The sequence below is a fragment of the Anomaloglossus baeobatrachus genome, chromosome 7 (genome assembly GCF_048569485.1).
Source record: "Anomaloglossus baeobatrachus isolate aAnoBae1 chromosome 7, aAnoBae1.hap1, whole genome shotgun sequence".
NCBI lineage: Eukaryota > Metazoa > Chordata > Amphibia > Anura > Aromobatidae > Anomaloglossus > Anomaloglossus baeobatrachus.
In genome coordinates this window covers 46796236-46808215 of record NC_134359.1, presented here as the reverse complement: position 1 = coordinate 46808215, position 11980 = coordinate 46796236, and the positions used below count along the sequence as shown (strand labels likewise).

The 11980-nt window shown below is 48.0% G+C and overlaps 1 protein-coding gene across 2 annotated transcripts in view; it reads left to right on the top strand.

The window, feature by feature from the left end:
- KCNH7 (potassium voltage-gated channel subfamily H member 7) overlaps positions 1-11980 on the top strand; it is a 493602-nt gene that overhangs the window by 6485 nt on the left and 475137 nt on the right. For both annotated transcript variants that reach the window (XM_075317266.1, XM_075317267.1), the window contains exon 2: positions 10857-11087. In XM_075317266.1, the coding sequence (XP_075173381.1) occupies positions 10857-11087 (231 nt within the window). The remainder of the gene's footprint in view (positions 1-10856; positions 11088-11980) is intronic.

The following is an 11980-nucleotide window of genomic DNA, read 5'->3' as shown; positions in this document are numbered from 1 at the left end:
TGTCTTGGCATGACAAGCACCAGACGCCTATCCCTGCCTACCGCTTCCAGACCTAAGGCTGTAACCGCAATGGGCTCTACACAAGGACATGTGCTATCACAGAGCATATGAGAAGACAACGCACCTCCATGCTGACTCCAGCTCCTTTTATCACCTAGGGTCTGCCCCAAACCCAGAGTGAGCCACAATGGCGCCTCCAGGGGCCAATTGCGGAGTGCCACATCATCAGTGACGTCACCAGCGTCCTATACGGAACCGCGACGTGACTGATGACACAATGACAGCACTGCCCCAAACACCTCACCAGTCATCGTCTGACAACCAATGATGGGGTGCCAGGTCATAGGGGCGGGCCTCTGCGATCCAGTCCGGAGTAGCCACATCATCATGACACCTGATGCTCTCTGGCATATAAGGGCCTGCCACCTCACGGACATGCCCAGTGAAGTTCTTACCGGACTTTGCCTCCAATGCACTAAGTGTGTAAGCATGCTCAGTAGCCTGAACTGAGAACTTAGCCTCAGAAATGGCACTATCAGGGTGAGCATACTCACCAGGTCAAACACTAGACTTATGCTCTGGCTGGGGAAAATCGGCATGTGCATGCGCCCTAGCCGCCTCTCCACACTTAGACGTGGAGGATTAAGCAGCCAGCTGGACAACCCGAGATACGTAGAAGGAACCGCAGCAAGCTGCTTGCAGCAACAGCGGCGCCGATTTGTAACACAGTGTACACCCGGATACTTGCAGTGTACCCACAGAGTTGTGTACCCCCAGAGCCGTTCACTGTACATCCAGAGAAATGTGGTGTACCCCCGAAGACATGCAGTGTACCCCCAGAGACATGCGTTGTACCGCCGGAGACGTGCAGTGTATCTCCGGAGACATACAGTGTACCCTTGGAGACTTGTAGGGTATCACCAGACATGTGCAGTGTACCCCCAGAGACGTGCCACTGTGTACCCCCAGAGACATGCAGTGTAACACCAAAGACGTTCAGTGCACCCCCAGAGAAATGCGGTGTACCCCCAAAGACATGCAGTGTACCCTCAGAGACATGCATTGTACCCCTGAATATGTGCAGTGTACCCCTGGAGACATGCAGTGTACTCCCGGAGACATGCATTGTACCCCTGTAGACATGCAGTGTACCCTAGAAACGTGCAGTGTTCCCCATAGACATGCAGTGCACTCCCGTAGACATGCAGTGTACCCCCGGAGACGTGCAGTGTACCCCTGGAGACGTGCAGTGTACCCCCGGCGGAGACGTGCAGTGTACCCCCGGCGGAGACGTGCAGTGTACCCCCGGCGGAGACGTGCAGTGTACCCCCGGCGGAGACGTGCAGTGTACCCCCGGTGGAGATGTGCAGTGTACCCCCGGAGACGTGCAGTGTCTGCCCTAGCTACTAGCCTAATCTCAGCATTGACAGCAGCAATGCCGCAGTCCATAGATCCAGTTTTTCCACTCTGTGTCAGTCCTTACTGCGCTTCTTTCATTCTATTCATTAACCAGAAATGGAAATATAACGTAGCAAGTAGTCTCATAAACTAAAGCCACAGAGCCTGCACAAACCTGCCCCGATAACACTGTCCTACTGACACCAGATAACAGCCGGGGGCTTGTAAAGTCATTAGTCACAGCTCCTAAGTAGAAGATTGCAGAGATGTCATTGGGAACCGAGGTCTAAAATATGTATTGTCCTATAGATCGGCGTGCGGAGGATACGTCTGTGTGATGTGATGTCACCAAGCCGTGAAAGCATCCGATAATAAGTGTCTCCCCTTAATGACACTGGACAGAGAGGATACTCTTATTAGGACGTTTATAGGAGCGTAGTACGGTATATACCATCGAGTGTATACTTAAATCAACTCTGCAGGGCGTAGGAGACAAATCGGGTTGTGTTTAGTAGCTGGGACCCCTATTAGCCAGTTCTTAGTGGACACATATCCGTCCATCCATCCATCCATCCATCCCATCCATCCATCCATTCACCCATCCATCCATTCATCCATCCATTCATCCACCCACCCATCCATCCACCCATCCATCCACCCATCCATCCACCCATCCATCCACCCATCCACCCATCCATCCATCCATCCATCTCTCAGTGTCCATTCCAGTCAATAGATTGCCTGTGTAACAAAAACAAGGGCAGGTTCTCTAAAAGATGAGGATCCTTAAAAAGAGGACGCCCCTCCGTTATCGCAGAGCTGCACATTCCAGGTATTGGGAGGACTGGATCCTGATATAGGACCGGTGAAGCATTATATTAGGAAATATTTACCCTCACCCTTTTTTCTGTGATCGGATTCTCCTTTATAATAAAGCCGACCTTCCCTACGCGATGAGCATCTTGAGTGTGTCTCTATCCGATTTTTGCAGTATAACATACAAGGTTTTACGAGTATTCAGTAAATACTTTTGTCCTGGATGCAAGATGTGTTCATGGAAATTGATACTTTTCATCGCCCGTGTCCTGTGTAATGGAGAACGTGTGCGCCTATCCCATTTCATTTCTTGCATTATGTCGGAGTTTTCCATTAAGAGTACATTCACTTCTGCAATATCCTCTGACTCTGAGGCATCGTGCACATTCTGGAGCCTGTATTGAAGCACCCAGTGTCCCGTCATCGTTTGTACATATCGGCCCGAATACATTTTATATGAAAATCACCCAAAGCAAAAGACCATCTGATGTGTGTGGAGGTGTGGAGGCCTCCCGACTTGGGAGATATAAGGATCAGGCGATTCTTTTGTCTCTTTCTCTCCATTGAAATCCTTTCTGTATGTGTAGGAGTCGAAGAGACAGCTCCATTTGTTGGCCAGCAGCCATCATATGTGGCCATCTTTAGTCATTTATGGCATTACAATGTTTCTCCGCCCTTGCAAAATTTAAGGGTGCTTTACACGCTGCGACATCGCTAGCGATTTCGTTAGCAATGTGGCACGCCAGATCGCAGATGCGATCTGCCGAGATCGCACATAGGGCGTTTTTATAGCGCTGGTCACATGTGCGATCTCGGCAGATCGCATCTGCGATCTGGTGTGCCACATCGCTAACGAGACCGCTAGCGATGTCGCAGCGTGTAAAGCACCCTTAAGAAGAACGTTAGAACATTACGTTGCGTTTTTCCAGTGTCATCTGTTGCCTTCTCCATGTTCTGAGTGTCCTCTGTCATGATTCTGATTAGCGGTGCTCTGCTCTCCTGCAGAGCCTGTTCTGAGCCTCATATTTTAATCCAGTGAATTCGTTGTTCCCAGTCTAGTCCTGTGTGGTGTGGGAGGGGTCTGTTCTTTGAAGGCTCATTCTGGGGTATGGTTTGCTTTATCTGGTACCCAGCCCAACCGGACCGCCGCCAGTGATAGCTCCTGTTTTGCATTGCACGTCTCTAGTTCCCGTAAGTGACTGACCTGATCTTGTCCCGCTTTCTAGTTCCTCGTACCCCGTTCCATCTCCTCCCTTACTCCATCTTGACTCCTACCTTCCTGACCTTGCTCCTTACACCCGGCCCCACTCTGTCCCATATACCTGACTTGTCCTCTTGGCTACCGACCTCGGCTTGTATTCTGACCTCGACTCCGCTCTCTTCCTGGTACTTTATGAGTTTTCCTGGTTTACTGACTCTCGGATCGCACACTCACTTCGGCTTCTCTCTCTCCCTTGGTTAGTGACGTGATCTCCTGGCTCCTGACCCCTGGCTTGTTCGACTTCCCCGCAGATCTCTTCCACTAGGGTATCTAGCAACTCCTAGTGGTCTAGCACCTCATTACACCTGGGTGTTTGGCGTCACATCCTCTTTTTAGTCCTTCTGCACTGTGAGCTCCAACATTATAAATGCACATACTTAATGGAGTTATCTGGTAAAAACAAGTTTTCACCTCCACAGAATAGGAGATGACTTATTGATTGGTAAAGCTCTAACCACTTGGATCCTCATAATTCGGCAAAATGGGGATCTAGTTTTTCCCCAGTAAGAATGGATCAGTAGTGCGAATTCTTGACCGCTGTCCTATTCACTCCCTATGTGGCTTTTTTGGCCGCGCTGTAGAAAATGAATGGAGTTGCCATCAGACATCTGATTTGGTATTCCATCATGATGGGGATAAAAATGCACCATCAGAGATAAAGATTCCGTGTTCTACTGAACGGTGCAGGTCCCAGCATTCGAAACTTCATTAATTAGTAAGTCCTCACCAATCTTGAGGATAGGTGATACCTAGTTTTCATTAGACATCTCCTTTAATAACTAAATACAATGTCACCCTATAAAACCTTTCCTTTTAGAAAACAAAACACCTTTCTCCAGCACCACCTATAGGCAAAGTCTTACTTATCGGTAAATCTTGCCTTAGTATTCTAGTATTCCAATGTATTATTTTTCCTGTAAGTACTTGGAGGTACATTAGACCTAAGAGACGTCTTGGGTACTATATGAAGGCACTGCAACACCTCTAGGGCGCATGAGCCCTTAAAGGGATGGTTCAGTACTCTGCAATATTGACCACATCTCTGTAAAACTGATAGGGAAGGCTTTTTTAAAATACCTTGTTCAACCAATTCTTTCTTTGAGTGTCGATATTGCGGTCCGCTCTTCCCAATAAGTGACCCCCCATGCTCCGTGACCTTTGAGATCCGGTGATGTCACGTCAACTTCCAGTTGACCTGACACCACCGCTTCCGGCCCCAGTCTTCCTGAGTGACTGGCTGTGGGCGATGGTTCACCTCTCATTACAGCCCAGTGTCACAGAGCAGTATGCAGAGCACCGCAAGCAAGAGCGATGCTGGGCTGTGATGTGCGGTAAAACTCTGCCTACAGCCCAGTCACTCAGAAAGACTGGGAACGGCTGCGGTGGTGTCAGATCAACTGGACGTTGACGTGACATCACCGGATCTTAGAGGTCACGGAGCCCGGGGGGGTGACTTCATGGGGTTGAGTGGACAGCGATAGCGCCGCTCAGATGCAGAATTGGCTGAACAAGGTATTTAGTAAAAGCCTTCCCTATCAGTTTTACAGAGATGTGGCCACTATTGCAGAGTAGTGAACCCCCCCTTTAATATCAAAAAATGACACAACAGGTTCCCTTTAAGTGAGTCAAAGTCTATCAAAGTTGTTTCTTGTGTGGGGTTTTTTTTCACTTCTGTTTGGAAATTTAATTTTTTATTTAAGAAGAAGCAAAAAAAAATATTTTACCTACTTTTGTCACAGAGCAGAATGACTCTGCCAAAAAGATTTATATCTATTGACACAGCGAAGAAGCAAGAACAAGCCCGCTGATTGTGATAGAATGTTACAATTATTCATATGGAAATTGATACATTCTACCACCGAGCAGAAAGAAAAAAAACTTTATCCCATTCTTGATTCTATTCCAGCACAACCTGGCGAATGTGACAATCACTAATTCTCTCACTAAGTCATATTAACACAAGTGACATTGTAAAATGACTGCAGAGAGATGATTTAATTAGCTTTACATAACCAAATGCAAAGGGAAAGTCGACGTTTTGTAATAAACGAGCGGTAAGAAAAACTTTTCGAAATAATCGGAGGAAAATCACAGCAAAATGGAATTATGATATTCTTTAGATAGAAAAGTTTTAATTCATATACAAAAATCCTCGGAAAAGTCCTTGATTTGACCCCTGTTGATGTGAGAAAGTTTAGTAACAGCCAATATGGCTTCCACCACGTCATGCATAGGGTTTTTTGACCAATCTTTCCTACACTCCGGCACTATAATCACAGTATTTATCTATTAATTGGAATATGTGTTGGTAAAATCCAAGAAATTGAACTCAGGATGTGGAATAAGTGATTTTTCATGACGCTTATTTGAACTCTAGGAAAATAGAGGCTAAGAGGTCCCACACACTTTATATACTGTATTTTGCATTTTGTAAGACGTACGAGTTTATAAGACGCACCCCAAATTTAGTGAAAAAAAATATGGAGTCCGTCTTATAATCCTGCAGTGTCTTAGAGGAGGGGGGGCGGCAGCGGTGGTGGAGCGGGGTCACAGGGGGCAGGGGCGGTGCTGGAGTAGGCCGATGATGCAGGCGGTGCAGTGGTTCTCCCAGATGCTTGCTGCTGGCGCTGTGAGGCAGAAGGAACTTCCAAAAACTGTTGGCAGTGCGGGCTTCAAAGAAATGGCGTCCAAAGTTGACACGTGCGAAGATTGATCTATTGTCTCAATGACAAGCCGAGACGATATCTGTGCATTCGTCATTTTCCTCAAGTCGGTTGCTGGGAGATCAATGGGCTGGAGGTGGAGCGTGCACAGATGAGATCTTGAGCCGAGAGCGCCATCTGCGCACACGCCAACTCCAGGCCTCATTATTTGAAGCCCACACCGCCGACGTTTCAGGATGGCGGCCCCTGCCTCAAAGCCTGCAGCACAGCTCACCACCTGTAGCATCGCCCCTGCCTCCTGTGACCCCTCTCTAGCACCACACGGTAAGCTACATTTGGCTTATAAGATGCACACCTCATTTTCCTCCCACATTTTTGCCTTAAAAATATGTTTCCATACATAGTTGGTTCTTCTTAATGATAGCCGGTAGTCCTCCCTGAGTTGCCTCTCGGTATCTCATTCAGCCAGTGCATTTCCACTCCATTCATTATATAGGGGACTGTCGGAGGTAGCCAAATATAGCCCTCGACTGTTTCCGATAGTCCCATAGACAGTAAATGGGGCAAGCATGAACAATGTTCTGCCTCTACTCTATTCTCTCTCCCAGAGGCAGGATCCCCCAGCGAGCAGTAGTAGTGTCCCCTATCCTGTGGATAACGGGGTAACATGATTCAAGCTTGGTGGGATCCCTACCATACATTTGCCATATGGTACAGTTCAGTATCATGGTTCTGATTGGCGGTGCTCTGGTCTCCTACAGAGCCAATGCTTGGTTGTTATATTATGCTCCAGTGGATGAGTTGTTTCCCGGCCTCAGGTCCTGCGTTGGTGCTGGGAAGGGTCTGTTCACAGGTGCCTCGTTCCGGGTGATTGCTCTGCTTCATTAGGGAGCAACCTCACCTGGAACGCTTCCAGTCATAGTTCCTGTTCTGCAGCAAGTGCTTCTGGCTCCCATAAGTGTACTGTTCTGATCTTGTCTCTCGACCCCAGGCCTTAGTTACCCTTCTCCGCCCGTGCCCCTGACTTTGACGTTACCCCCTGGCTCCTGACCTCTGGCTCGTACCCTGACCTCAGCTTTGCTTTCTCCCTGTGTTCCATATGTGACTTCCTGGCTCCTGACCTCCGGCTCGTACCCTGCCCTCAGCTCGCTTTCTCCCTCTTTTCCATACGTGACCTCCTGGTTCCTGTCCCCCAGCTTGTTTGACTATTCCTCTACTAAAAGAAAAAAGGGGAAGCTTACCACGCTGTATGTACCAGTTTCAATCCATGAGATGGAAATTGGGTGCCAGATCCTCTGTTAAGGTGTCAACCAGAAAGGTAGAAATGAAGGAGTGATGGAACGGAATGGAAGATGCCGTTCCTTCACTCATTCAGTATTCCTCTACCAGTTTTATCTAGTGACACCTACTGATTGAGCATCACACTAATATGTTGGCTTCTCCAGGGCCATTTCTACATTATTTTTCAATTTTCAATGATTTTTTTAAAAAAATTGTGTAAAAAGAACAAAAAACACAACATTGGCCTAAATCCTACAAGATTGTTCTTAAAATGATATGATTAAAGGTCATTGATACAGGACAGATAACCTATATACAGTCAATACTACCATAATAGCGATTGATAAAAAAGGAACAAAAAAGCATATATAATCTTTTTTATTTAGGATATTTTTTTTCTTTTGCAAAAATACCTCCTGTTTTTTTAAAAAGTATACCTATGTGTATTGCATACATGTTTCTAAAGGTGTCATTGGGCCACTCTGGACTAAAAACATGCTGATAGGATAATTGCCATCTTGTGAAAGTATCCCTTGTGTCTGTGTATCTGAAACCAATTAATTTCTATATATAATTGCCTTATTCTGTCTGTCTGTCTGTCTGTCTGTCTTGCCCCAAAATTGTGTCACGGTGAGTGTCATTACAGTGACAACCGTATGATTGGCCGCTGGGCTCGGCCTGGCCCCGCCCCCCCACGGATTGGTCGCCGCTGGGCTCGGCCTGGCCCCGCCCCCCCCACGGATTGGTCGTTTGCCTCGGCCTGGCCCCGCCCTCCGCATGGATTGACCGCTCGCCCTGGTCCTCCGCACGCATCGCCAGACATAACCTTGCGATGCTGGGATCGTGACGGAGCCGGTGAACGCTGGTAACCATTATACACATCGGGTAACTAAGGTCCCTTGGTTACCCGATGTGTGTCATAGTTACTAGCGTACACCGGCTCCGTCACGATCCCAGCAGCGCCAGACATAACCTTGCAATGCTCTGATCATGACGGAGCCGGTGAACGCTGGTAACCATTATACACATCGGGTAACTAAGGTCCCTTAGTTACCCGATGTGTATCATAGTTACCAGTGTACACCGGCTCCGTCACGATCCCAGCACCGCCAGACATAACCTTGCGATGGGGATCGTGACGGAGCCAGTGAACGCTGGTAAGCATTATACACGTCGGGTAACTAAGGTCCCTTAGTTACCCGATGTGTATCATAGTTACCAGCGTACACCGGCTCCCGGTACACATGTGCAGGGAGCCGGCATTATACTCCTCTCCCCCCAGGACTACTCCTCCTATTATAGTCCTCCTATTATACTCCTCTCTGTATAATAGGAGAACTATTATAGCATGGGGGATGAAGCACGATGGGGGGTGCACAGCATGGGGGATGGAGCACGATGGGGAGTGCGCAGCATGGGATGGAGCACGATTGGGTGCGCAGCATGGGGGATGTAGAACGATGGGGAGTGCGCAGCATGGGGGATGGAGCACGATGGGGAGTGTGCAGCATGGGGGTTGGAGCACGATGGGGGGTGCGCAGCATGGGGGATGGAGCACGATGGGGGGTGCGCAGCATGGGTAATGGAGCACGATGGGGAGTGCGCAGCATGGAGGATGGAGCACAATGGGGAGAGCACAGCATGGGGGATAGAGCACGATGGGGAGTGCGCAGCATGGGGGATGGAGCACGATGGGGGTGCGCAGCATGGGGGATGGAGCACAATGGGGGGTGCACAGCATGGGGGATGTAGCACGATGGGGAGTGCGCAGCATGGGGGATGGAGCACGATTGGGGGTGCGCAGCATGGGGGATGGAGCACGATGGGGGGTGCGCAGCATGGGGGATGGAGCACGATGGGGGGTTTGCAGCATGGGGGATGGAGCACGATGGGGAGTGCGCAGCATGGAGGATGGAGCACAATGGGGAGTGCGCAGCATGGGGGATGGAGCACGATGGGGAGTGCACAGCATGGGGGATGGAGCACGATGGGGGGTGCGCAGCATGGGGGATGGAGCACGATGGGGGGTGCGCAGCATGGCGGATGGAGCACGATGGGGAGTGCGCAGCATGGGGTATGGAGCATGATGGGGGGTGCGCAGCATGGAAGATGGAGCACGATGGGGGGTGCGCATGATGGGGGGTGAGCAGCATAGAGGATGGAGCACGATGGGGGGTGTGCAGCATGGGGGATGGAGCACGATGGGGAGTGCGCAGCATGGGGGATGGAGCACGATGGGGAGTGCGCAGCATGGGGATGGAGCACGATTGGGGTGCGCAGTATGGGGGATGGAGCACGATGGGGGTGCGCAGCATGGGGGATGGAGCACGATGGGGAGTGCGCAGCATGGGGGATGGAGCACGATGGGGAGTGCGCAGCATGGGGGATGGAGCACGATGGGGGTGCACACCTCCCCCCAAAACACACACACACACCGCCACACGCGCACCGCACAACACACCACACACACACTGGGAACCACAAACACCGCCCTACACAGACACCCACAAACACAGACAACGCCGCACACACACAACACCCAACACACAAACACCGCAGCATACACAAATATACGCACATACCGCGCAACACACACACATTGCACAAAACATACCTCCCCCAAAACACACACACGCACCCCACACCCACACAAACCGCGCAACACACACACACAACACTACAGACACATAGTGCTCTACAAACAACGCAACACACAAACAACACCGCTCTCACCCCCCGCCATACCCAGACAACACCCAGAACATGTACAGCGCCCTACACAAACACTTGGTAACTACACACAACAACATCTATATATATATAACAAAAATCATACATTAACAACACAATACGTAAATTCTAGAATACCCGATGCGTAGAATCGGGCCACCTTCTAGTTAAATTATAAGCTCCTCTGGGGCTGCACTTTTTCGGCAGAAGCTTCCAAAATTATTTTCAACAATAAAAAAATAAATAATAAAAGGATAATGATTTTTATACTTAACATTTAGTGTAGTTTTTGTAAGTCACACATATCAAATATTATATACTATCCTGCATGTGTGGTGCCTGATGACTGGCTTTAAAAAAAGTAATCTTGGGAAATTTCGAGCCAAGAGAAAAGGGGAAGAGGATCATATCTGTCCGCCACACATTTGTGGGTTATAGATGGAAATGTGAGACACCAAAATTAAACTAAGCTCAACTTATTCTGCTATAGGGGCTGTGTATTTTTGCCCCCTGCAGCCTATTGGTTGGGTTGCATAGTAGCCCCTCCCATGTTACCGCCCCTGAGGAGCCTGGAACTTCCAATACATTTATAGTAATTTGTGAAGGCATGAAAAATAATATAATGGAAGATGTTGTAAAATTAAATTTTAATTGTATTCGCCAATAAATTATATTTCTTCTGACTGTAATTTGTGTTCCTGTTACAGATAAAAAATTTGTGATTGCAAACGCCAGGGTACAGAACTGTGCAATTATTTACTGCAATGATGGATTCTGCGAGATGACGGGATTCTCAAGGCCAGATGTCATGCAGAAACCTTGCACTTGTGATTTCTTACATGGACCGGAGACCAAAAAGCATGACATTGCCCAAATAGCTCAAGCCTTGCTGGGTTCAGAGGAGCGGAAAGTCGTGGTCACCTATTATCATAAAGATGGTAAGTCCAGTAAACAAGAACTCCTAAATTACCATCTCTATTTACAGTCCTATTGATTAATCTGTATAAGCCTGTCGTTGGCTTGTTCCAGCAATGCATTGATGTGCTTTTTATGGTTCTTGTGTGTAAATCCATCCTGAGGGACCAACTATAGGACAGCATTTAAAGGAAGTGCATCAATAGAGGTCAAAAGACTTTCGAGTCATTATTCATTAGTGTTCCTTAAAACACGCCTAGGAAAAGTCCTAGGAATATTAATTTTGCACCCTTTGTATGTTAAATATTAATCAATTAAAAACTTCGGTCATCGGTTTAACATTTTCCCTTCCAAATTTTATATTGGAAAAGCAACGGAAATTTCCCTTCACGACATTGTTATATTACTTCAGGTTATTTTTTGTTATCTGTTCGCAGATTTGGCTCATACATTATTGAATACAACTCTTGGACCTGATGAGGCTGGTGTACTTGCTTTGACAATCCATGTCAGAATTGCTGTTTAATCCATTTTTTGAAGTTTCTACTTAAACTCCACCCACCTGAGCCTGATTGACAGCTAATTAGTGTCCCTTTTCCTCTGGCTACTACTGAGATCTAATACAAGTAGCAGCTGTTAGTCATAAGGACAGACTCATGGTCAGCTTTCTCATTTACGATTTGGGACCATGCACTTTAAATGTAGTTTTTTCTTTCGGGCACATGAAAGGTTAATTCCTTCACTGGTGCAGGAGCTGACTTGCTCAGCTGTCAGCACTTAATCACTTCCTTCTGGGATATAAGCCCTCTGCTTCCTTGGTAATATGTTGGTTATTCTATCCAGTTAGGAGCTAGCCTAGGAGCATAGAGGATGTGGTGGTAGTTGCTGCTGTGCCTTCTCCAGAGGTTTGTGCAAG